This window comes from Gigantopelta aegis, chromosome 3, assembly GCF_016097555.1.
Source record: "Gigantopelta aegis isolate Gae_Host chromosome 3, Gae_host_genome, whole genome shotgun sequence".
NCBI lineage: Eukaryota > Metazoa > Mollusca > Gastropoda > Neomphalida > Peltospiridae > Gigantopelta > Gigantopelta aegis.
In genome coordinates this window covers 76628891-76656041 of record NC_054701.1, presented here as the reverse complement: position 1 = coordinate 76656041, position 27151 = coordinate 76628891, and the positions used below count along the sequence as shown (strand labels likewise).

The following is a 27151-nucleotide window of genomic DNA, read 5'->3' as shown; positions in this document are numbered from 1 at the left end:
AACATAATTTATTATGTGAAGTCTTACTTTGAACTGAACAGCATCTTCGTTTGAACATAGAACTAACTGCTATTTTAATGGATACACGATGAATATTTTCGATTTATTTTATACTTTGCCAAGGATTTGAGGAAGCCATACAATGTTTATGCTAAGTGGAAAATTCACAATGCACATTTGATGGTTTGCTTTTCAGTACTTGTCTCTTAGGCTATACATATAAATATGTTATATGAATGTAAAAAATAACATATAAACTTCAATTGATATTTTAATGATAGGGTCTTGTGAATGATAAATGAAGGAATATGTAGAGCTTTTTTTTCTTTCTTTTTTGGTATCTTTGTAGTAAAATTCAGCTCAGGTACTAAAAACAACGATATTTAATAAACAGTTTAGTATTCCAAAAGGTAGAGTTAGGTGCACGCTTAAAACCGGAAGTGAAATTAACAAGGCGAATAATGTGGTAATTTTAATGTTTTCTAAATATATGTAAGTTAATCAAAGTTAAATGCAGCACTGTTAGCTCTGAAATGTTTACCCTCACCCTCACTAATAATCTGTGCACTTGGATTAGTTGCTTAATATTGTTTTCCAAACAATTTTCACTATTATCGTCGTGTGTGCTGTTCCCAACGCAATCGCTAAACCGGATTTTAAGTTCAAATCAAAAACTAGCCCGAGTACTCTGACTGTAAGAGAGCTAGACGGACATTTGGACATAAACACGCTCTCATTACAGTCAGGGACCAACCTATGTCTTTTTTTTGGCAATTCCTGACTACCAAACGGTACGCAAACGAATCCCGCTCTAATACCACAACAATCCTATGTTTGACGTCAAATACCTTTACATCAATCATTTTCGAGTTAAGTGATACAAAAAAATCCACATATTAATCACTAATACACATACTACAGAAAGAAACCCGACAGCACCCACATTCAGCTACGCTTCGTGACACTCCGTCGCAACAATTACAAAGCTCGGCGATCTATTTCGAGACTGGGCGATTCCGCCTTGTGCAGCAGTTACAGGGGTCGTCTCATAAGAGGAGGCAGTACGTAGCACATACTTTTGCCGTATCCTGTCGATAACACCCCAAATGTATCCTTCAAATTCAAAATGGAATCAATAATGTGTAATTGTTTTGGTTTAATGACGTAATGAAATCCAAATTCATCCAAAACGGCATTAGCCAACTCTTCCATGTTGTAACTTCGCTTGATATGAGACGGCCCCTGTAACTGCTGCACAAGGCGGAATCGCCCAGTGCGCGATCACGTGGTCTACGTCTCGAAATAGATCGCCGAGCTTTGCAATTGTTGCGACGGAGTGTCACGAAGCGTAGCTGAATGTGGGTGCTGTCGGGTTTCTTTCTGTAGTAAGTGTATTAGTGATTAATATGTGGATTTTTTTGTATCACTTAACTCGAAAATGATTGATGTAAAGGTATTTGACGTCAAACATAGGATTGTTGTGGTATTAGAGCGGGTCTCGTTGCCTACCGTTTGGTAGTCAGGAATTGCCAAAAAAAGACATAGGTTGGTCTCTGACTGTAATGAGAGCGTGTTTATGTCCAAATGTCCGTCTAGCTCTCTTACAGTCAGAGTACTCGGGCTAATCAAAAACGTGATCAGCTATATACATTTTGTAGCCAAACTTGAATGCAAAAGGTTAAAAAAAAGAGAAAATAATTCAAGATTTTACTTAAAATGTGCAATGTCATAGTTAATGTACAATTGCCATATTTGAATCCGGGTCCTTTCACCCTAAAACATGTTGGCAAGACCGTGAAGACGTTTTAGCCCCTGTCAGTTTCGGCCCCATGACTAGTCGTTTCGGCCCCGGTCAAGTCTCGATTTGTGTTTGATTAAATGGAACTGTTTAATCAATGTGTGTTTTGTTGTTTATTTTAGATATTGTTACTTTGTGTGCAATGCTTTGTGCTATGAATTATCAATTGATTTCCGACAAACTTCACAAAGGTGTGTGTGTGTGAGCGCACTTGCGTGCATGCCTTTAAAAGTGTAAAAAGACTACAGATGTACAGATGTAAACAAACAATTCATTTTAGTGGGCCATTTTACTACATTAGAAATTAAAAAAAAATGTTTCTTTGGTATGTTACTATGTATTAATATTATATATGCTTATATCCCAATTATTATTTTATTTTCCATAACATTATATTTATCTTAACATTACTGACATTAAACATAACATAACACACAATTAATATGGCCATTCAGTGTCCGAGATTAAATTTTTTGGCCAGTATCTCAGTTGGATACTAACATTTCAAAATCTGGTATCCCACCTGAGAATTTAGTATTATATGGCATCCCGGTGGGATACTGGGTTCTTGAAGTCTGGTATCCAAAATTAAATTCTGGTATCCCCGGGATATCGGGATACAGTTAATCTCGAACACTGCCATTGTTTGATAATGAACTAAGAGGCCATTTAGCATGTTAAGAGTAAACATGTTTTTAAAATGTAATTGGATATGCCAACTACATAATTGTATACATTATTTAGCAATTACAAACAATATAATACTTTAAATATACACAAATGTTTTATATGGGGCCGAAACGTCGGGGGCTGAAATGGTTTCTATGTTAAAAATATACCTAGGACAAAACAGCTCACCTTTTACGGTAAAACAACCTAGAGAGAAAAATGATTCCGGTGACCTGGTAACATTATACTAATATCAGTAAAAACAATTCTATTAATTATTATTTGTACTTTTTAGAATTTTCTTACGGGAAAGATGAAGCTGTAAGCTTAAATGACTGCATATATATACTTAAAATCCCTTGATTGAGATGGATGAGAGGTGTTTTATATACAAGTCTTGCTGAACCTCATCTCTGGATATGCTGAAACATAATGAATATGAAGACACCCAAGTCTCTTGAAGACAGCTACATGTGATTACGTTCACATCACGCATCACAGTCAGTTGATAAAATGGCTCACCGAAGTGGAAGGTCGGGTCCCAAGATTATCCGTTCGGCACGAAGGTTCATAAACAGGAAATTTGGAAGTTAGTATCTTCTACGTATACATGTACAGTATGTACGTACGTACATGTACACTTTAAAATTATTTTTTTTTAATTTAAAAGCATGTGGCATGATTTTGGTAATTTGGAAGTACGTGTATAATGAGACATGTTGGCTGTTCAGAATAGTACAAGCCCTAACTACCAGGGCTGTATCAACATATACATGTGGTTGACAAGGATGGTGGGACAAATGGGATAGTTTGCCTCAGCCTACCCCAACCAGAAAATACAAAAAACTGCAAGTTTATTTTAATTATAAAAGTGACCCCTCACCCCCATTGTTTAAGGTTATTGGTAGACATGGTACAGAGCACATGTTTATACTGTAAACCAGATTAATATTGTGACATTTGTGGTTTAGCAACGTATAAATTTTGCGAACAACCATTGATACATGTATGTATCTGCAATGTTTATTTGCAATGAAATGTCTTTGCCAGGTTTACAGTACAATGTATGTAAATCTTCATACACTACACATGTATGCAATTCATTGTTTTAATCATGCCGATTAAAATGGGTTATTTGCTTATCCAGGGTGTCTAGATTATGGTATCCCCACTCCCATGGCTATAGTGATATTCAATGTTGGGCTAGTAAATATATGTAACTACTATTGCCATGCCTGACAGCTAGTGATTTTTTTGGGAGGTCAAATGTTGCAGTTAAGTCTATTTTTTAAATATGAATACTAGTATCCTGCCCCCACCCTACTGCCCAATGCTAGTGTTTTTAACCTCTATCTCCATTTTTAGGTGACACATCCAATTATTATCAGCACTCATTGATAAAAGTATAAAAATCCTTGGCAAGCCTCCAATTTCATACTTTTATCAACTCGTGCTAAAACATTATATCACAAGACACGCGGGGGGGGGGGGGGGGGGGGGTATCCTCTATTTACTGTTATTTAGTAAAATTGTATCAACTTAAAGTAGGGCTGGTGAATTTTTAATCGTGGCTAGTACATTTTTTAAATCACTGGTTGCATATGGCTAGTAGATTTAAAAACAATTCTAGAATCCTTGGCTTATCTAAATGCATTTTGAGAGCTATTTGTATGTGCATATTTTTGAAAAGTGAGATAACTTTTAATATTATTACAATTCCTAAGATTTCACTATCATGTTAATGTATTTTCAGGTGTCAAGCAGTTTCTAGCCATCGTTTTCTGTGTGTGCGTTATCATCTACTGTATACATCTTATCCTGTCTGAATCAAGTGAGTCTTTTCTAAAACTAGCTGTTACATGTACAGGTCTCCATGATCAGCAGAGATTAATCATTGTACATATTAGTTGTAATTTCTTGTGCCTAAAATTTGTCTCACTTTAGTTAACTGCAATATTAAAGGATCATTTTATGTGATATAGCAGATATCAGGGCATAATATTTAACATGAACTATGTAGTTCTATTCACATGTCAGGTAAGCAACTTCAAATTTAAGTGAACTGCCAATCTGTTACATGGTCAAATGCAACCCAAATTGCCCAAGATAATTGGTAATGCTGTGAAGTTTTTAATTTCCCACAGCACTTTTTTGCTGTGGTCTATAGAACTATATTCTATTTTTTTCCCCATGTGTTGTTTTTCTTAATTTCATGGATTGCAAATGTTTCATTGTAAAATTAAAAGTTGCAAAGTTACAGATCACCAAAACTTTATTAATGTATCCGGGGTGGGAATTCCCCTCGGATCGACTGTTTTCTTCTCATGGAACATTGCATTTTCTCGCATTTTAATTGTCCTTTCCTCCAAAATGTGTCAGATGGCACAGATTTTAACCTAGGTTTTCAAGAATTTCCGGGACCCCTCTAGATTACCTCTATTTTACAGTTCACCAATTCCCACTCTTGATGTATTCCAAAAATGCATGTATTCTCTACTGTTCTAGACAGATTTTTTGACACTTTAGGTGCAGCACATCAGTAGTCAAATAGTAACTAGTTAGAAAACCTTTATCCCCCTCCCCACCCCCTAAAAAAAAAGAAAGAATCAGCCATTGAATTGAATGAACAAAATGTAATATATACATGTTTGCCTCTCTTAGTGAAATGAATACATGTACGTAAGGTATAAAAAAGCTAATTTACACATGGCGTTTAGAATATGGAAGACAACATTTGAAACATAAATTCCTATTGGGTTATGAAATGCAGATAAATGTTTGTAGTTACATATCAAGTACTACAAAAACACCAAAATTGTCATGTAATTATTAACCTTGATTATGTTTTCTTATCACTAAATGTATCTAACATTGTGGAAATAAATTGTTTTAAAGCATGAATTATTTGCTAACAAGAAATTAATGCAAAAAGTTGACATTATTTTGTTTTTGCATTATTCTAATAGATAGATAGATAACTAGTTTAACATGCTCATATACCACTAGGGTTTCGAACACATAATATTCATAAGGAAGTGTTTGGGGGAATACAGTTCTTCAGATAATCACCTTTTTCTTCATTCAATTTCATAATTTCAATAATTTTATGTATATATACATTGATATATTGATAAATATTATTTGTAATGTACAAAATTTCTGTTTTCATTTTAGATCGTCAAATATGGGATGTTCGTGGTGACTTGAATTTATCAGGTATTTAAGATGTCTTTATTCAGTAGCAACTGAAAAAAGACAAACATTAAAAGTAATTAAATAATTGAAAATAGTGCAAACCATTACGACATTATAATTTATACAGGTAGGTTTATTATTAGTAATGTCAAGAACACTTATAGATTACTACTAAATACTAATTTATGTCAGTATTACACAAAAATGGATGAAGCAAATTCCGTTTGATGTGAATTCTGCGATTTCGAATGTGATATCAGTGTAGCAATAAGCACTGATTTACAGCAATGTATAACTGGAAAATGCAAATATCATTAGTTAAAGCTACAATCTTAACTTTTCATCCTGTAAACTTTTAAAGTAAAACACAACTGCCTTGATGCGACATGCATATAGTCTTGTTACTGTCTCTTCACTACTAAAAAATCTGTAACTAAAGAGCTAAATAATGTGGCCTTTTCGGTGCTTTGCAGTGGCTAACAGTATGCTTCTGTGTTGCTGAAACTGGAGCTACATGTAACACATGTAAAAGCCTTTCAAAGGATCAAGCATACACCCAATGATCTGTTTACATTTTTAAATATTAAAACTACATGTACAGGGTATACTGGAGCTTTAGCAAGCACCCTGCACTTGCTTTATCTAGGCTGTCTTTCAATAGTTGCCATCTGATTTAATGTTGGCCAACAGAAGAATGTGATAGCAAGATAATTACTTTCAAATCAAACTATCACGTTTTATGGATGACTTGATAGTTCAAGATGAAAGTGACAAGTTCATATAGTCTTCACTAGGAAAGGTGAGTGATCACGGTCACTTCCTTCCACACTCACCTGAAAAGTTTTAAGAGCGTGGCAGATTGATCACCTTGCAAAAAAAAAGTCAAATTTCAAATTTCGTCTGATTGCTCACCGAACACCATTTCAGGAAAACCTCACATGTATTTATACATGTAAGTAGAATGGCTACTTATTCTTGTTTTGTATACAAGCTTTCATACATGTACATTATATATAAAAATACAAAATAATATTGTGTTGTGTATGATGCATGTATGTAACAAATGGCTGATAAAATAAATATACTTGGGCCCATCTCCACAGTACCAAATTTTATAGACAAAAAACTAAATTTTTATTAGTCCCTTACTGGTCCAATTGGAGGGGACTGTAGGTTTTGGGGCGAGACGTAGCCCAGTGATACAGTGCTCAATCGATGCGTGGTCGGTGTGGGATCCATCCCTGTCGGTGGACCCATTGGGCCATTTCTCGTTCCAGCAAGTGCACCACGACTGGTATATCAAAGGCCGTGGTATGTACTACCCTGTCTGTGGGATGCTGCATATAAAAGATCCCTTGCTGCTGATCGAAGAGAGTAGCCCATGAAGTGGCAACAGCGGGATTCCTCTCTCAATATCTGTGTGGTCCTTGGCCATATAACTGTAAATACAGTGTGTTGAGTGCGTCGTTAAAAAAACATTTCTTTCTTTTTCTTTCTATAGGTTTTGTCTCTGTCCTTCTGTCCCATATATAGTTTTTTTGATGGTTTTTCACAATACCTCGAAGTATTACGTAGCTTTATCATGTATTGCTACAGGTTGAGTTTGACTTTCATGACAATTTAATATTTACCCATTTGTTATAAAGTTATGGCCCTTGAACTTAGGAGATATGAAAATTAGTTTTCTGGACTTTTTACAATTCCTGAAGATATTACGATGAAATTTTGTAATATAGCTTTATCACGAACTGTTACAGATGAGGTTTCATGGCAATATACCCATTTTTCACAGTTGTGGCCCTAGAACTTAGGAGATAAGAAAATGTGTTGGACCCTGTAGGGGACATGTATTACTTCAGCAGTACTCTCAGAATGCTTGTGTTTAAAAACTCATTTACAAATTGGAGTTGGGCCATTTTTACACACCGTTTGAAATTTTGTTTTGCATCAAAATTGTAATTCATACAGAGCTTTAACATTGCAAATATGTGCAGTTGTGCTTATTGAATTCACTGTTTCATTTTTATGTGTGAATTGTTACTACAGATTCTCGATGTGGGGTCAAGTGTGAACCAAATCAAGTGGCATTTTACATTCGAACTGGCGAGGGAAACAAGCTTGGACCAACGATATGCTTAGAGGGAGAAGTGTGAGTAGGAAAATTGTGGAACATGTGGGAAATAAGTGGGTTTTGTAATTAAATGTGGGGGAAATGGCTTCCTGATTAATGCAGGTTAATGTTATGGAAACATTGTTTCCTATGCTAATTTCTTGGCATTTCATTCATTTTAAAGTTCTACAGTATCCAGATGTTAGGATTGTGAATTAGCAAATTTATGTTCTTATTAAATAGTTCAACTTGTAACAGATATTTTCTAATGGATCAGCTACATGTAACATCTGTAACAATGGAAAAACAGATGTCTAGAGAATAGTACATGTCACATGTGAAGGGAGGTCCGTGAAAAGCAAGAAAGGCGGGTTTACACATCATACCGGTACTTTACTTCCCTGTAATGTTTTACCATATGTGGCAGAGTTATTTCCCTTTTGGAATAAAAAAAAAAAACTTGTGCTGGCAAATACACGTAGGTGCATATATTTCCTCAAATATTTTGTTTGATATTTGTCATGTGTATTGTCAGACAGGTATCAACATTTTAAGAATAAGCTGTGTTTCAGGTGCACTTGTTTTTGTGTCGAAATCAATTTTTTCATTACTGCATTCTTCATTTTTAGGTTAATTAGTCCTGAGTTGAAAAACTATGGACGTGGCTTGAATATTGTTAGCGTGAATGGTGAGTAACTTCATTTTGTTTCTTGTTTATTGATCTAAAGATCTTACAAGATATCAGTTCACAGAAATATTTGCTGTATCTGTCTTATTTTATTTGGTTGAAGAATGTTTTGTATACTAGTAATTTTTTTCCCATTCAGTCAAGTTGTTTAGTCATGCTTAGGGAATTACATAAGTGTTTTATATACAATGAAACCCCCCTAAACCGGACACCCTTGGGACCACATAAAATGTCCAGTTTTAAGAGGTATTCAGTTTAGAGAGGTTACGTTGTTTACTGATTTTTTAAAAAGGACCATGAAAAATGTCCAGTTTTGAAGGAATTCCAGTTTACAGAGGGTCCGGTTTTGAGAGGTTTCACTGTACATTTAATTCTATTATTTATTGAAAAGAATCTGAATTAAACGCGCTCTCTCACAGATGGTTGACCTAATTATTGACCCAACAAGGTATTATATGACAATATATACATTTGATTTGTACCTAAAAGTACTTTATTGAAACATCTACATAACCACCATATTACACTTATTATTGATATTTTATAAAAATAATTGAATTATGGGTACGGTCCATAATTCTGAGCAAAATAACGGCTATTTGGAGAGCAGAGGTCTGACGTATTATTTTGAGTCACGTGACGGGCATTCCCCGAATAACCGCAGTGCCAAAACGATTTACCAAGCTCGTGTAACGAGAATGTTTGACCGTCCTCTGGTAAATAGAAAACCCCCCCACAAAAGAAACAACAATGAAAATAAGTTATTAAAAAATAATAAAAACATCTACTGAATGATAATAAGCTTATACATTAATTTATTTTAGTAACAGAAGCATGTTAAATGTCGACAATCCCGACTAGTTAGGCCTTTGCATCTATAGGTAAATTTATTGTTAGTCGTACGCGAAAAACTCTAAACATCTGGATCACAAACACCGTCATTTTCCACCGTGTCAAATTCATTATTATACAAAATATGCCATAACAGCTGACTTGGGATAGGAATTGTTACATTTTTAAAGAATACTCTGAACTAGACCGTGTTTACATACGATGTGACTATATATACGAAGGCCGTGTCTATAGCCTCCACTAACGAGGGCTGGCTATATTCACAGCAAAAATGTATATAGGCAGTAAATAAGTACATGTATTTGATTGATCCATATTACCGAACCATCTGGAGCAGGAGGAATACATATTAAGTACTGTACGAACAGTGCATTTTCTGAACAGGGGAGGGGGTAGTGGAGTATATGAATTTAGCAGACCCTTTTGTGTACGTTTTCCATAGATATATGAATAGCATCATATTGTCTCTACAGTACTAACAAAAAATTTATTATAATAAATAAATAAATAAATAATGACGATGATGGTGAATAAATAAATAAATAAATAAATAACAATTACAAATTATCAGCAGCTGAGGTAGATTAACTGAAAGAGAAACTAACTATGGACAGTACACTGATTGCAGTTTTGACGCTGCTTACGTAAATTTTTTAAAAACTTTAATTTTACCGTAAATAAATACGACTAAAAGGTTATTTTGCTGTATTTAGTCACATTTCAAATGCTCAAAATTGCAAGGGGCAATAAAACTCAAAATACATTTTTTTTAAAGGCTACTACTAAAGCTGAGACCACTCGCGGGTCCCCCTCTAAATTTATGTAATTTTTTGTAACAACCACCCCCACCCACCACCCCACCGCGACATGATTTTACCAACATTATAATACATGTAATACTACTTTTACTACTACTACTACTACTACTAATACACAATTATTATTCCTATTTCTATTATTATTACTACTACTACTACTACTACTACTACTACTACTACTAATACACAATTATTATTCCTATTACTATTATTATTATTACTACGACTACTATTATTATTATTATTATTATTATTATTAGCCTACTACTACTTTTTTGGGGTGGAGGGGCGGTGTTTTATCTGGAGGAGTTTTGGCTATAAAAATGCAAGATTAATGTGTGTGCACACACGCACAAACGGCAGGTTGAACTTGTCCCTGCACGTAGAACTGGATTCAACTGGGTTAAGTAATAATTAGCCAACCTTTGAACGACAAAATGTGCAACAGTACACTGGGTTTTTTTACGCTATAGATACATTAAAACCGAAATACCACTTTGCGAACCAGTCAAAATAATTTGCACACACGCCTAATAATAATAATAATAATAATAAATGGTGAGTTCATGTTCCGACTGTTTATTATTTTATTTCAGCGTATTCGCAGTTATTTTCGTCACAAAATTCGTCATTATTTGCCATGTATATAGCCGGCCCTCATTTGCCAAGTCTCTATACACGGCGATCGTTTATATAAAATCCAAAAATACATTATACGGTTGTCGTATATATAGCCTCATCACTACGAGTTGGTTTTTCTGTATTTTTCATGTCATCACAAGAAGAGTTCCAAATTTTAGAAAAGAAGCGTATCATGGAATTCCCTTGATCGTAGTTCAATTAAAATATTTTGGATCATACAATAATTAGATTTGGTATTCCAAATGAATGTAAGTTTCATTTATAATGCATATTTAGAAAAACAAGGCCCACTAAATCCGTGATTGAGCTCCTTTAAATAATAAAAAAAATACTTTATGACGTCACACTGTTATGATGTCACACTGTTATGACATCACACTGTTATGACGTCACTGTTATGATGTCACACTGTTAGGACGTCACAGTTATGATGTCACACTGTTACGACGTCACACTGTTATGTCACTGTTATGACATCACACTGTTATGACACCAATTATGATGTCACACTGTTATGACATCACACTGTTATGACATCACACTCTGTTATGATGTCACTCTGTGTGACGTGTTAGGAGGGTAGGGGTATTTACGGCGGGGAATATTATGACGTCAGCTTCAGAAAGACGTATAACGTCAACCGGGAATAAGGTCACTAACTTGAGTGTTGACAGTTTGGAAAGTAAATAGAAAACAGATGTTCTTACCGGCAGGGCCGTAAATCTCTTTATTGCAATGTGAGCATTGTTTTTATTAAGAAAACTATACCTTATCCAGGCGAGACCTGAGGAAATCAGTATTTTCAATTTAGGCCTTCAGTGGTTTATTTTTATTTTTCCGTAGACTACGTTTTTATACTAGTCTACGAGTTACTTTATAATTCTACTATAGAAATATATTAATTGTGATGACCAATAAATGTAATTTCATTATTAAACAGCGAGTGTGTTATTCCATTCACTCAGAATTATTGGTAAACTGTGCTGTTGGGTGGTTTGACGGGAAGAGAAACCCAAAACGCTACTTGAAGATATTTAGAACCTCCTCATAACCCTACCCCCCTAACACGTCACAGCTTAATGGTGGCAGCGGTGGGATTTATTTTAATAACTCATAAATCTTAACTTTAGAATTAAATTGAAATAAAATGGAAAATTATTTAGTTAGTAATTCCCTATCTAGGAGAGTGGATAATTTTGATGGTCCGGCTGGAAATTTACGTTCTCGCCAAGCTTCCCACATGTTGGAGTCTGCTCCTAGTGAGTACCAGTACACTAGTGCTTTTTGTCCAGATGTTTACTGTCAACCATCCAGACATTGTCTGAGCTAATGAACAATAATGGAAGCCAACTACAGCTTCCGGCCCATTCACCTGCTGCTAGTTCAGTAGTATAGGTAGTAGTATAGCGAATGTTGCCCAGAAACCAACACGGCTAGAAAATCCTGACTCTATGGTCGGTGACTACTTACCTTCCAGGTCACACAGTGAGGGTTACTTGCCCAGAGATACTGACCTGTATCCTGAGAATCAGCCCACGCCCTCGCATAGTGATTACAATTACCCATATACTGGACAGACCAGGTACAAGCAACCAGCACCACCTCCAATGGTGAGTTCGGACCAAAATCTAATTGGTCTAGTGTCACAATTGTTCAGCAGCATGCTTGGTCTCGCACGAAGGATTGACTCCTTTGATAGATGCCCTCCAAGGAGAGACAATTCATTTGGGAGAATCTCACTCCAGTTGCCCAAATTTAATGGAAAAGGTGATTACCGTGCTTTTGAAGCCCAGTTTAGGAATTTGGCCACACAATCGCGTTGGGAAGATACCCAGGCAGCCCAAATGTTGGGTGTGCACTGGAGGGTGTAGCTCAGCGTTTTTACGCAGGACTACCTGAGCATGAGCGATTGGACTACCAGAGGCTTTCACACAGCCTACGCAGGCGATATGGAACCAGTCGTCCAGATGTTATACGGGAGGAGTTGATGGGGCGAAACCGTAAGTCTGGTGAGAGCATTGCCGACTTGCGAGATGATATATGGCATCTTGCTCAAGGTGCTTATCCTGATCTTCCCTATGAACTTCAGGAGAGGCTGGCTCTGGATGCACTGAAGAGGGCCGTAGACAAAGACTTGATGTGGTTGAACTTTATGAGTCAGTTGTCGGCAAACCTGCTCAGCAGAGATATGTGCGTGCTTTGAGCCCTCATTCTTTTCAAGGAAAGAGAGTACATTTTGATTCAGAGACAGAGGAGAGTTCAGTTGATCTGAGACTCAATACTTTGACCAATCGGCTGTCCAGTCTTCAAAAGTCTGTGGAGCAGTTGGCATCTATGCTAATTTGTTCATCTCCTCCACGCAGTCGCCCAAATAGAGGAAGACCTACAAAGAGCAATCAGAAGAATAGTACATTTTTCAAGAATAAAGAGAGAGATCAATACTCTCAATACAAGAGGAATCATTCAGAGGACTGAATTTGTTCACGATCCCCTAGTACTTCTAGGAGAGGCAACGGTGCATGTTTCAAATGCAATGAGACTGGCCATTGGGCTTCCGAGTGCCCTCTAAATTCCCAGACTAATGGTTGTCAGGGAAACTGGATCCCACCGACTCAGACTTAGGTCGGGATTTGGTGGAGACTTGTGATAAACCATCCACAAATCCTAAGGAAGTGAGAGCTAATAAAACAAGCAGTCAGATGGAGGGAGAGATTTGTTCGGTTTGTGGTCAAGGGAAGATAATCCCTGACTCCTCCCTCAATCCAGCTGATCCAGTTAAGGCTAATTTCCAAGCTTGCTTTAAAGTTGGAGATAAAGGCCAACTGGTGAATATTAAGATTGCTAATACTTATTTCACCCTGCTTGTTGACACGGGTAGTCAGGTGACGTTGCTTTCCCCAGCTGCAAGCATACGCTTGCCATCCTCAGTAGCCATCAACTCAGTTGACATGGTGCTGGAGGCTGTAAATAGGAGCTTATTACAAGAACAACAAGATCAGCTCAGAGATCTCCTCTATACAAACAGAGAAACTTTCACAAAGAACTAAGATAAAATCAATTTGCTCTAGTGATGTCGTTAAATAAAACAAGCTTGACTTTATGACATCACACTGCATCACACTTATGATGTCACACTGTTATGATGTCACACTATGTTATGACATCACACTGTTAGGACGTCACAGTGTTAGGATGTCACAGTGTTAGGATGTCACAATGTTAAGATGTCACAGTGTTAGGACGTCACGCCGTTATGATGTCACAGTGTTAAGATGTCACTGTGTTAGGATGTCACTGTTATGACATCACACTCTTATATGACATCACACTCAGTTATGACATCACACTCTGGGGTAGGTACTGGGTTTGGATCCCAATCGAGGCATTGGATTTTTCATCCAGATACCGACTCCAAACCCTGAGTGACAGTGTGAGCACTGCCAGTGTCTTCTGACTGTGCGACACATTTTGGTGGAGTGTAAGCAGTTGTCAGCAACTCGAAAAGATATATTTGGACAAAGAAATGTGATGGAATCATTTCGATTCCATCCAGAACTTTTATTGCAGTTTTTAGGAGATACTGAATTTTATTCTAAATTTTAATTATATCTATCTGTGTTATTTGTACTTTTACACAGTCCTTTACACTGTGTTTTTATTTAATTGTTGAATTTTTATATTGATGATGATCATCACACTTTTCTTGCATTTTACCATAGTTTGACACCCAATAGCCAATGTATTTTTCGTGCTGGGGTGTCGTTAAACATTCATTCATTCATTCCAAACCCTGAGTGAGTGCTCCGCAAGGCTCAATGGGTAGGTGTAAACCACTTGCACCGACCAGTGATCCATACCTGGTTCAACAAAGGCCGTGGTTTATGCTATCCTGCCTGTGGGAAGCGCAAATAAAAAATCCCTTGCTGCCTGTCATAAAAGAGTAGCCTATGTGGCGACAGCTGGTTTCCTCTAAAAAAAATGTCAGAATGACCATCTGTTTGACGTCCAATATCTGATGATAAAATAAAAAAATCAATGTGCTCTAGTGACGTTATGACACTGTTAGGACCTCACACTATTAGGGTGTCAGTGTTAGGACGTCACAGTGTTATGACATCAAAATGTTAGGACGTCACAGTGTTACGATGTTACTGTGTTAGGACGTCACTGTGTTATGATGTCACACTTATGATGTCGCACTATTATGATATCACACTGTTATCACATCAAACTCTGTTATGGCATCACTCTGTTATGACATCACACTTTGTCTATGACACTGTTGTGACGTCACACTTTGTTATGACATCACACTCATTTAACTGACCTTGGTGGCATCGTGGTTAAGCCACCAGTCTACAGGCTGGTAGGTACTGGGTTCGGATCCCAATCGAGGCATTGGATTTTTCATCCAGATACCGACTCCAAACCCTGAGTGAGTGCTCCGCAAGGCTCAGTGGGTAGGTGTAAACCACTTGCACCGACCAGTGATCCATACCTGGTTCAACAAAGGCTATGGTTTGTGCTATCCTGCCTGTGGGAAGCGCAAATAAAAAATCCCTTGCTGCCTGTCGTAAAAGAGTAGCCTACGTGGCAACAGCGGGTTTCCTCTAAAAAACTGTCAGAATGACCATCAGTTTGACGTCCCAATAGCCGATAACATAAAAAAAAAATCAATGTGCTCTAGTGACATTAAATAAAACAAACTTAACTTTATGACGTCACACTGTTACGACATCACACTTATGATGTCACACTTATGATGTCACAGTTATGATGTCACACTGTTATGATGTCACAGTGTTAGGATGTCACACCGTTAGGACATCACAGTGTTAGGATGTCACTGTGTTAGGATGTCACACTGTTAGGAGTCACACTGTTAGGACGTCACAGTGTTAGGACGTCACACCATTAGGATGTCACAGTGTTAGGATGTCACATTGTTAGGATATCACACTGGTATGACATCACACTGGTATGACATCACACTGATATGACATCACACTCAGTTATGACATCACACTTTGTTTATGACACTGTTGTGACATCACACTCATTTAACCGGCCTCGTGGCACACCATGTTAGGAGGTACTGGGTTCGAATCCCAGTCAGGCATGTTTTTAGGATACCGACTCAAACAGTGAGTGCTCCGCAAGGCTAGGGGTAGGTGTAAACACTTGTTAGGATCCATACCTGTCAACAAAGGCCATGGTTTGTGCTATCCTGCCGAAGCGCAAATAAAAAATCCCTTGCTGCCTGTCGTAAAAGAGTAGCCTACGTGGCAACAGCGGGTTTCCTCTAAAAAAACTGTCAGAATGACCATCTGTTTGACGTCAATAGCATAACATAAAAAAAAAAAATCAATGTGCTCTAGTGACATTAAATAAAACAAACTTAACTTTATGACGTCACACTGTTACGACATCACACTTATGATGTCACAGTTATGATGTCACACTGTTATGATGTCACAGTGTTAGGATGTCACACTGTTAGGAGTCACACTGTTAGGACGTCACAGTGTTAGGACGTCACACCATTAGGATGTCACAGTGTTAGGATGTCACATTGTTAGGATATCACACTGGTATGACATCACACTGGTATGACATCACACTGATATGACATCACACTCAGTTATGACATCACACTTTGTTTATGACACTGTTGTGACATCACACTCATTTAACCGGCCTCGGTGGCGTTGTGGTTAGGCCATCGGTCTACAGGCTGGTAGGTACTGGGTTCGAATCCCAGTCGAGGCATGGGATTTTTCATCCAGATACCGACTCCAAACCCTGAGTGAGTGCTCCGCAAGGCTCAGTGGGTAGGTGTAAACCACTTGCACCGACCAGTGATCCATACCTGGTTCAACAAAGGCCATGGTTTGTGCTATCCTGCCTGTGGGAAGCGCAAATAAAAAATCCCTTGCTGCCTGTCGTAAAAGAGTAGCCTACGTGGCAACAGCGGGTTTCCTCTAAAAAACTGTCAGAATGACCATCTGTTTGACGTCGATAACATAAAAAAAAAATCAATGTGCTCTAGTGACATTAAATAAAACAAACTTAACTTTATTACGTCACACTGTTACGACATCACACTTATGATGTCACAGTTATGATGTCACAGTTATGATGTCACACTGTTATGACATCACAGGGTTAGGACATCACACCGTTAGGACATCACAGTGTTAGGATGTCACACTGTTAGGAGTCACACTGTTAGGACGTCACACCGTTAGGATGTCACAGTGTTAGGATGTCACAGTGTTAGGATGTCACTGTTAGGATATCATACTGGTATGACATCACACTCTGATATGACATCACACTCAGTTATGACATCACACTTTGTTTATGACACTGTTGTGACATCACACTCATTTAACCGGCCTCGGTGGCGTTGTGGTTAGGCCATCGGTCTACAGGCTGGTAGGTACTGGGTTTGAATCTGAGTAGAGGCATGGGATTTTTCATCCAGATACCGACTTCAAACCCTGAGTGAGTGCTCCGCAAGGCTCAATGGGTAGGTGTAAACCACTTGCACCGGCCAGTGATCCATACCTGGTTCAACAAAGGCCATGGTTTGTGGTATCCTGCCTGTGGGAAGCGCAAATAAAAAATCCATTGCTGCCTGTCATAAAAGAGTAGCCTATGTGGCAACAGCGGGTTTCCTCTAAAAAAACTGTCAGAATGACCATCTGTTTGACGTCCCAATAGCCGATAACATAAACAAAAAATCAATGTACTCTAGTGACGTTAAATAAAACAAACTTAACTTTATGACGTCACACTGTTACGACATCACACTTAATGATGTCACAGTTATGATGTCACACTGTTATGATGTCACAGTGTTAGGACATCACACCGCTAGGATGTCACAGTGTTAGGATGTCACTGTGTTAGGATGTCACACTGTTAGGAGTCACAGTGTTAGGAAGTCACAGTGTTAGGACGTTACTGTGTTAGGATGTGACATTGTTAGGATATCACACTGGTATGACATCACACTCTGATATGACATCACACTCGGTTATGATGTCACTCTGTTGTGACATCACACTCATTGAACCAGGCCTCGGTGGCGTTGTGGTTAGGCCATCGGTCTACAGGCTGGTAGGTACTGGGTTCGAATCCCAGTCGAGGCATGGGATTTTTCATCCAGATACCGACTCCAAACCCTGAGTGAGTGCTCCGCAAGGCTCAATGGGTAGGTGTAAACTACTTGCACCAACCAGTGATCCATAACTGGTTCAACAAAGGCCATGGTTTGTGCTATCCTGCCTGTGGGAAGCGCAAATAAAAAATCCCTTGCTGCCTGTCGTAAAAGAGTAGCCTATGTGGCAACAGCAGGTTTTCTCTAAAAAACAGTGTCAGAATGACCTTCTGTTTGATGTCCAATAGCCGATGATAACATAAAAAAAAAATCACACTGTTATGACATCACACTTATGATGTCACACTGTTATGACGTCACAGTGTTATGACATCACAGTGTTAGGATGTCACAGTTTTAGGATGTCCCACTGTTAGGACGTCACACCATTAGGACATCAGTGTTAGGATGACGCGGTGTTAGGATGTCACTGTTAGGATGTCGTACTGTTATGACATCACACTGATATGACATCACACTCAGTTATGATGTCACTCTTTTATGACATCACACTTTGTTTATGACACTCTCTTGTGATATGACACTCTGTTATGACATTACACTCAGTTATGACATCACTTTCTGTTATGACATCACACTCTTATGACATCACAGTCTGTTATGACATCACACTCATTTAACCGGCCTCAGTGGTGTGGTGGTTAGGCCATCGGTCTACAGGCTGGTAGGTACTGGGTTCGGATCCCAGTTGAGGCATGGGATTTTTCATCAAAATACCGACTCGAAACCCTGAGAGTGCTCCGCAAGGCTCAATGGGTAGGTGTAAACCAATTGCACCGACCAGTGATCCATACCTGGTTCAACAAAGGCCATGGTTTGTGCTATCCTGTATGGGGGTAACGCAAATCAAAAATCCCTTGCTGCCTGTCGTAAAAGAGTAGCCTATGTGGCGACAGTGGGTTTCCTCTAAAAAAACCAGTGTCAGAATGACCATATGTTTGACGTCCAATATCCGATGCTAAGATTAAAAAATCAATGTGCTCTAGTGGTGTCGTTAAATAAAACAAACTTAACTTTATGATGTCACACTGTTATGACATCACACTATGTTATGACGTCACACTGTTATGACGTCACACAGTTAGGACATCACACTGTTAGGACATCACAGTGTTAGGACGTCACTGTATTAGGACATCACACTGTTAGGAAGTCACACTGTTAGGACGTCACACTGTTATGATGTCACACTGTTATGACATCACACTGTTAGGACATCACAGTGTTAGGACGTCACTGTATTAGGACATCACACTGTTAGGATGTCGTACTGTTATGACATCACACTGATATGACATCACACTCAGTTATGATGTCACTCTTTTATGACATCACACTTTGTTTATGACACTCTCTTGTGATATGACACTCTGTTATGACATTACACTCAGTTATGACATCACTTTCTGTTATGACATCACACTCTTATGACATCACAGTCTGTTATGACATCACACTCATTTAACCGGCCTCAGTGGTGTGGTGGTTAGGCCATCGGTCTACAGGCTGGTAGGTACTGGGTTCGGATCCCAGTTGAGGCATGGGATTTTTCATCAAAATACCGACTCGAAACCCTGAGAGTGCTCCGCAAGGCTCAATGGGTAGGTGTAAACCAATTGCACCGACCAGTGATCCATACCTGGTTCAACAAAGGCCATGGTTTGTGCTATCCTGTATGGGGGTAACGCAAATCAAAAATCCCTTGCTGCCTGTCGTAAAAGAGTAGCCTATGTGGCGACAGTGGGTTTCCTCTAAAAAAACCAGTGTCAGAATGACCATATGTTTGACGTCCAATATCCGATGCTAAGATTAAAAAATCAATGTGCTCTAGTGGTGTCGTTAAATAAAACAAACTTAACTTTATGATGTCACACTGTTATGACATCACACTATGTTATGACGTCACACTGTTATGACGTCACACAGTTAGGACATCACACTGTTAGGACATCACAGTGTTAGGACGTCACTGTATTAGGACATCACACTGTTAGGAAGTCACACTGTTAGGACGTCACACTGTTATGATGTCACACTGTTATGACATCACACTGTTATGACATTACTATTATGTCTATTATTATATAATAGTATTATTAATATTGTTACTATTAAGTAATACTACTTTTACTACTACTACTACTACTACTACTACTACTACTAATACACAATTATTATTCCTATTTCTATTATTATTGCTACTACTACTACTACTACTACTACTATTACTATTATTATTATTATTATTATTATTATTATTATTATTATTATTATTATTATTAGCCTACTACTACTTTTTTGGGGTGGAGGGGCGTTGTTTTATCTGGAGGAGTTTTGGCTATAAAAATGCAAGATTAATGTGTGTGCACACATGCACAAACAGCAGGCTGAACTTGTCCCTGCACGTAGAACTGGATTCAACTGGGTTAAGTAATAATTAGCCAACCTTTGGAAGACAAAACGTGCAACAGTACACTGGGATTTTATACGCTATAGATACATTAAAACCGAAATACCACTTTGCGAACCAATCAAAATAATTTGCACACGCGCCTAATAATAATAATAATAATAATAATAAATGGTTCATGTTCTGACTGTTTATTATTTTATTTCAGCGTATTTGCGGTTATTTTCATCATGAAATAATATATTCATTTGCCATGTATATAGCCGGCCCTCATTTGCCAAGTCTCTATACACGGCGATCGTTTATGTAAAATCCAAAAATACATTATATGGTTGTCATATACATGTATATAGCCTCATCACTACGAGTCTGTTTTTCTGTATTTTTCATGTCTCATCAGAAGAAGAGTTCCAAATTTAAAAAAAGAAGCGTATCATGGAATTCCCTTGATCGTAGTTCAATTAAACTATTTTGGATCATACAATAACTAGGTTTGGTATTCCAAATGAATGTAAGTTTCATTTCTAATGCATATTTAGAGAAACAAGGCCCACTAAATCCGTGATTGAGCTCCTTTAATTAATATTTCTCTTGCACATTAATATTCCATTTTGTAATCATTAATCAGCATTTTGAAATAAAAGTAGAAAATGTTAGACTAATATTGAATTTACAAAAACACAAGAGTAAAAGTAATAAATATATTTTGAAATAATGTTCATTATGATTTTGTTTTATTTCTTTTCTTGCAGATAAAACTTTGGAAGTGACAAACATCAAAACATTTGACACATATCTTGAAGGTAAATAAATGTATTAACAAGCCAAAGCAGTTAAAACATCAACATTTTTAAATGGTGCTTTTTTGTAACTAATTACATAATAATACAATACATATATGCAGAATTGTTTTTAGTTAACATTGTTTAGATCTGTTTCTTTATAATTATGCAAGCACAACTTGTTCACATAAATTTGTATTTTGCCTTTGCGAAGTATCGGACTTAGTAATCAGATTTCTTTCTTCTTCTTCTTTTTTTTTTTTAAACAAACTTCAGTACTATGTCTTAAATATCATCTTTGTGACTTGCTAAATACAATATTTTATAGAAACTATGACATTTTACATTCCCTGTTATATTTAAAAGTTACATCTTGTCTTTAAATTTAGATATACTGGCCATTGGTGGCATCGTGGTTAGGCCATTGTTGGTCTACAGGCTGGTAGGTACTGGGTTTGGATCCCAGTCAAGGCATGGGATTTTTAATCCAGATACCGACTCCAAACCCTGAGTGAGTGCTCCGCAAGGCTCAGTGGGTAGGTGTAAACCACTTGCACCGACCAGTGATCCATACCTGGTTCAACAAAGGCCATGGTTTGTGCTATCCTGCCTGTGGGAAGCGCAAATAAAAGATCCCTTGCTGGTAATCGGAAAGAGTAGCCCATGTAGTGGCGACAGTGGGTTTCCTCTCACAATCTGTGTGGTCCTTAACTATATGTCTGACACCATATAATCGTAAATAAAATGTGTTGAGTGTGTCGTTAAATAAACCATTTCTTTCTTTTTTTTAAATTTAGATACTGGCCTGATTCGCTTTCTGAAAAAAACAGTTCCACAGGATCATATCGTACTGATAGCCAGTTTTGACGAGAGCTCGGGGAAGTAAGTGTAATAAAATGTTTACTGTGTTGCCTCCCCCGGCGCACGTTTCCACTTCCTTTGTCCTCTGCCTCTCCTCTTCTGTGAGACCGCATTCCTGTACACCAAAGTCACGGTTGCCCATGACCCGGTGTGTGCGACGCGATACTCTAACAGCATTCCATAGGACAGGCTTGCAAGCGGGCCCTTATTTTCCTAATTTTCCTTATTTTTTGACAGCAGCCCTAATATTCCTTATTAAAGCTTCAAAATCCTAAAAAGCCCTAATTTTTTGGTGAAAATCCTAAATTTTCAAATTTTTACATTTTTTGCTAAATGCAACATAAAATAAGTGTTGGAATTAATTAAATCTAGCCTTAGTATACTTTCAGATAATGAATATGTTGAATTAATGTATTTCTCAAAAGACATCTTGGTGATTATCAGCATCATATTCAGCATGGATTTGCACCATATCAGATTACTTTAATCTGGTTGTATTGATATGCTGAATATCGCTGTTGATGACTGTGACGGAACATGCTCTTAATTTTGTTTTCGCCTGTGGCGATATTAATTGTTTTAGAGGGCCGTGTGCAGTTCCAATATGCACTTAAGCCCAGGTGGGCAGTAGTTACGTAATACCTCTGCGAGTGCGTTTTTGACGACGGTGATTTTGGCGACTAGGCGTCAGCAAGTCTGGCGATCTAAGAAAAATATGCCGGCTTGGTCGCTGTGGAAATATCACTTGATAGGGGGAGGGCCGCGATGTACCCCCAGGCGATATTCGGTTTTTATAATAAATAGCTAGGGTTTTAGAGATATCAGGGAGAAACATATTGGAAGGCTTCCAGGGATCGTTGTCCGTCCGGACGGGTAATTATATATTTTCTGCTCTGTGTATAACCTTGATGTGATTGATGTGACTTTAAATATTTTAATACTGTATTATACCAATATTATTTAGACGGTGCTGCCGGTCATCTGACGCAGTAAACTGTAGGCTCACTGTCTAAATAATTATTAAAGCTTAGCCAGTCATCTTAGAGGACCTAGGTAAACTGTAGGTTATTGTCTTTATTGTGATAGGTACCAGTATTAATTCTGTGTTACAAGGTTATTGAATGAGTAGTTAAGGGTTAATTAAAAATTACCCAGTTAGGAATAGAGTTGTAATTCCTTTATTAATTAAGTTCCCCTGGAAGCGTTTCTCAATTATCACACGTGTGGGTGTTGTGTCACGGTGAAGTGATTACAATATTGTGTAAACTAGACACCTAGAGATTAACTAATTAAGTGATCAGTTCTGGGTTGTTATTATTTGTTGTTGTTAATTAACTACTGCGGCAGTACATTTGTCTGCGTAGTAGTAATATAGATTCCAAAGTGTATAGTGTTAATGTTTTTCTTTTATATTGATTATTGAATTTCAGTCCTTATTTTTGTCAAAAAAATCCTAAAAATTCCTAAAAATAGCCCTTATTTTTTAAGAATTTTGCCCTAAAAAAAGCCCTTATTTTTCACAAAATCTTGCTTGAAAGCCTGCATAAGACTCCATAAGTCCCCCCCCCCCAGGTGAGGGGGGGGGTGTAAATCTAGAGCACAGGACACCATGTCTGATCTCATTGCTAGTCAAGGTTGGAATGGTACATGTATGCAATTCATTTTAATTTAAGATCAGTGTACAGAATACACATAACAAATTTTTGGTACAAAACTATGGTAGCTGAGGATACTAACTGTTATATTCAAAATGAAAGGTTGCATGCAGTCAAATATGTCATCATGGTTAACTATGTGATTTGATTTATAAGTATGCACCATATATGGTTTAAAATTTAAAAATATATAGTGTGTTGAAGAAAATAGGTTAACATTGTAGACAGTGAAGCTTAATATATCACTGATCATTGAAAGTTTGAAATAACATTACTTGTACAACACTACTGGTTTATCAAAAGCCGTGGTATGTGCTAACCTGTCTATGGGATTATCCCTTGCTACTAATAGACAAATGTAGCAGGTTTCCTCTCTAAGATTATATGTTAAAATTATCAAATGTTTTACATCCAATAGCCGATGATTAATTAATCAATATGCTCTAGTGGTGTTGTTAAAACAAACTAACTTTTTACAGGCATTAGCCAATCAAATTTCACGTTAAATGCAGAGTGAATTAGAATGTATATTTGTATGCACTTTCTGAATAGCTTGGGTGCTAGTTTCAGAAACAGATAATTATATAGTTCTAAATTTCATTAACTGTAAATAATTTCTAGTTTGAAGGAAGATGGCAAACAATGGCTGAAGCTCTATGGCAGTGGATTGGCTGATAACGTGCAGTTCAGAGATGGCTTACTTATGATTGGTCAGAAAGGTCTCCATGAAGGAAATGCCGTGGAATTTGTAAGATATTCCTCAACTATTATACATTGTGCCATTAAGTATATGTGATAAGTAACAAAATGGCAGTAATAAGGGATGTTCTATTAGAGGCGTTGAAGTGTTAGAATGATTTTAATCATATATCTAGTCATACATCCTCCATTTATCCATCTATCCATTCTTCTGCCTGTCTGTCTGTCAGTCCATCCATCCATCCATTCAATACATCCATCCATTCAATACATCCGTCCGTCCATCCATCCATCCATCCATCCATCCATCCATCCAATGCGAGTGCAAATAATTTTTACATGCTCATATACCACTAGAGTTTCGAGCATGTCCGTCCCGGGGCCTGTCTCTGGATAGCCAGGGGCTTGTCCCAGGACAGAAGAAAATTAAGCGGACAATTTTGAAATTTACATCCAAAAATTAAATAGTGGGCCTTTAAAAATTTGATGCGCATCTCTAATACATGTATAATTAATAAAGAAAATTCTACTCCTTAAATTTGGTCGCAAGATTAAATCGGGTGGTCAAAAAGAAATTAGATAAGATCGGTGGCCTGACTCGGGATGGAGGGGGGGTGGGGTAGAGTTGAAAATGGGCAGAATTTTGAAAATAGCAATTAGTAAAAAAGTTAATAGAAAAAAAAGAAAAAAGAAGAAGTTACTAGCCAAGAATAAAAAGAATTGACTGCTCGGTCAAATATTTATATAATTTGGAGCATTTTAGGACAGTCCAAAAATAAATAAGAGAAAGAAGAGAGGATCGGACTATTTAATAATATTAAAAAAAAAGAAGTAATTTCTACATAAACTTTTGAACGAAGGTCTAAAAGTTTAAAGTCCGATATATATGTCCACGTGAGTGGCCTCATTAAGGCCATTAGGGTGCACAGCTTGTAGGGACGAGATGGGTTGCATCCCGTCAAGAAAACCCTAGATTGACAGTCAATAAACGTTGAAGGTGTAGTGCTGTGCTGAAATACAGATCTTGAGAAGCCAGATCCATCTGAACGAGAGAGAGAATCAGACTAGGGTATAGTCCAGTCGTCATGGGTTGGTATAATGGTGTGGACGGGCCCGACTCCGGAGGATACGAAATGGTATCACAATAAAACAAAGAAAAGAGTAGTAGGGGCCGACCCTGCTTCCTATTTCTTCTTAGAGTGGGGCGGTCAATCTTCCAGTGCTGCTAGGACAGGCTCAGACATGTAGAGACTAAACGCGAACAACCGTGGTGTTCTGTGGTGTTCTGCAGAATGGTCGTCATTCGAATCACGAAAAAAACAAGTCAACATAGTCAGACGGAGAAATGACGTGGACGCAAGGAATCTCGCTAAAAAGAATCCAACCTGGTGGTGGTGCAGACTGTCGAAATGAGAAGCGTTCCAGCGTTCAATCAGTTCCAATGGCCGCATACATCCCAGTAGAAAACTTCACTGACAAAAACAACAAAAGTGAAGGATCCCCAAGTCGAGCCACGAAAGCACGTGCAGTGTGCACAAACATGTCTTACCACGGCGAGCTCCAGACTGGGAATGCCATCCAATGCAGCCATCCATCCATCGCACCAACCAACCATCGCACCAACCAACAATCACACCGTCCGTCCGTCCATCCATCCATCCATCCATCCATCCATCCATCCATCCATCCATCCATCCATCCATCCATCCATCCATCCATCCATCCATCCATCCATCCATCCAATGCATGCATGCATCCATCCATCGCACCAACCAACCATCACACCGTCCGTCTGTCCATCCATCCCATCCCATCCCCATCCCCATCCCCAGCCCCATCCCCATTTGACTGAAGTATTTAGTAGGGTAGATATGATCAGTGTGTCCTGTGATAGCTAGTGATGTGTTTGTTTTCTTATAATGTATAATAACAAGATATAAAATGTATTTTATAATCCTTTGTTTTTGTTTCAGTTAAGCAAGAGGGAGAATGGACAGGATTTTGCAAATGTTGTTGAAAAGGCTGGTTGCTTTTCTGTGCCAAGTAAGTTAAAATATGAAAAGTGTTTATTCCTTGTTAAAACAGTATCAGTATTGGAACTGATGTTGGTGCTAAATGATTTGCTTGTATCCTCGCAATAGTTTTTTTCATTAAGCATATTCATAAACCCATTTGATATTTACCGTTATTGACCCAATTAGGTTTTTTTTTGCTGTCAGTGAGTTGTTTACAAGCCAACGAGACCTGTATACATGAGCATAATGTTTTGATAACATGTAGTTAATGACAGATTATCGTGATGATGTCATATTACTGATGGGGGGGGCGGAACGTAGCCCAGTGGTACAGCGCTCGCTCGATGTGTGGTCGGTGTGGGATTGATCCTCATCGGTGGGCCCATTGGGCTATTTCTCATTCCAGCCAGTGCACCACGACTTGTTTATCAAAGGCCGTGGTATGTACTACCCTGTCTGGGGAGGTGCATATAAAAGATCCCTTGCTGCTAATTGGAAAGAGTAGCCCATGAGTGATGACAGCGGGTTTCCTCTCTCAATATCTGTGTGGTCCTTAACCATATATCTGATGCCATATAACCGTAAATAAAAATGTGTTGAGTGTGTCGTTAAATAAAACATTTCTTTCTTTTTTTCATATTACTGATGGAAGCAACTTTAGAACTGTGATTGACTAAATATTAAATTAAAATATTATTTTAAAAGTGTTATAGGATAAATAGAATTCACTACTTGTGTCTTTAATATGTAAAATATCAACATTGACAAATA

At 37.8% G+C, this 27151-nt stretch overlaps 1 protein-coding gene across 2 annotated transcripts in view; it reads left to right on the top strand.

The window, feature by feature from the left end:
- Window positions 1-422: 422 nt before the first annotated feature.
- Window positions 423-27151, top strand: part of LOC121369095 (protein O-linked-mannose beta-1,2-N-acetylglucosaminyltransferase 1-like) — a 59524-nt gene continuing 32795 nt past the window's right edge. The window contains exons 1-10 of one of the 2 annotated variants that reach the window (XM_041493945.1): window positions 423-466; window positions 2763-3056; window positions 4221-4298; window positions 5642-5683; window positions 7709-7811; window positions 8402-8460; window positions 21121-21171; window positions 21948-22032; window positions 24288-24414; window positions 26339-26408. In XM_041493945.1, the coding sequence (XP_041349879.1) occupies window positions 2981-3056; window positions 4221-4298; window positions 5642-5683; window positions 7709-7811; window positions 8402-8460; window positions 21121-21171; window positions 21948-22032; window positions 24288-24414; window positions 26339-26408 (691 nt within the window). In that variant the 5' untranslated portion in view covers window positions 423-466; window positions 2763-2980. Of the gene's footprint in view, window positions 493-2762; window positions 3057-4220; window positions 4299-5641; window positions 5684-7708; window positions 7812-8401; window positions 8461-21120; window positions 21172-21947; window positions 22033-24287; window positions 24415-26338; window positions 26409-27151 lie in introns of both variants that reach the window. The other variant, XM_041493946.1, reaches the window with a different exon arrangement.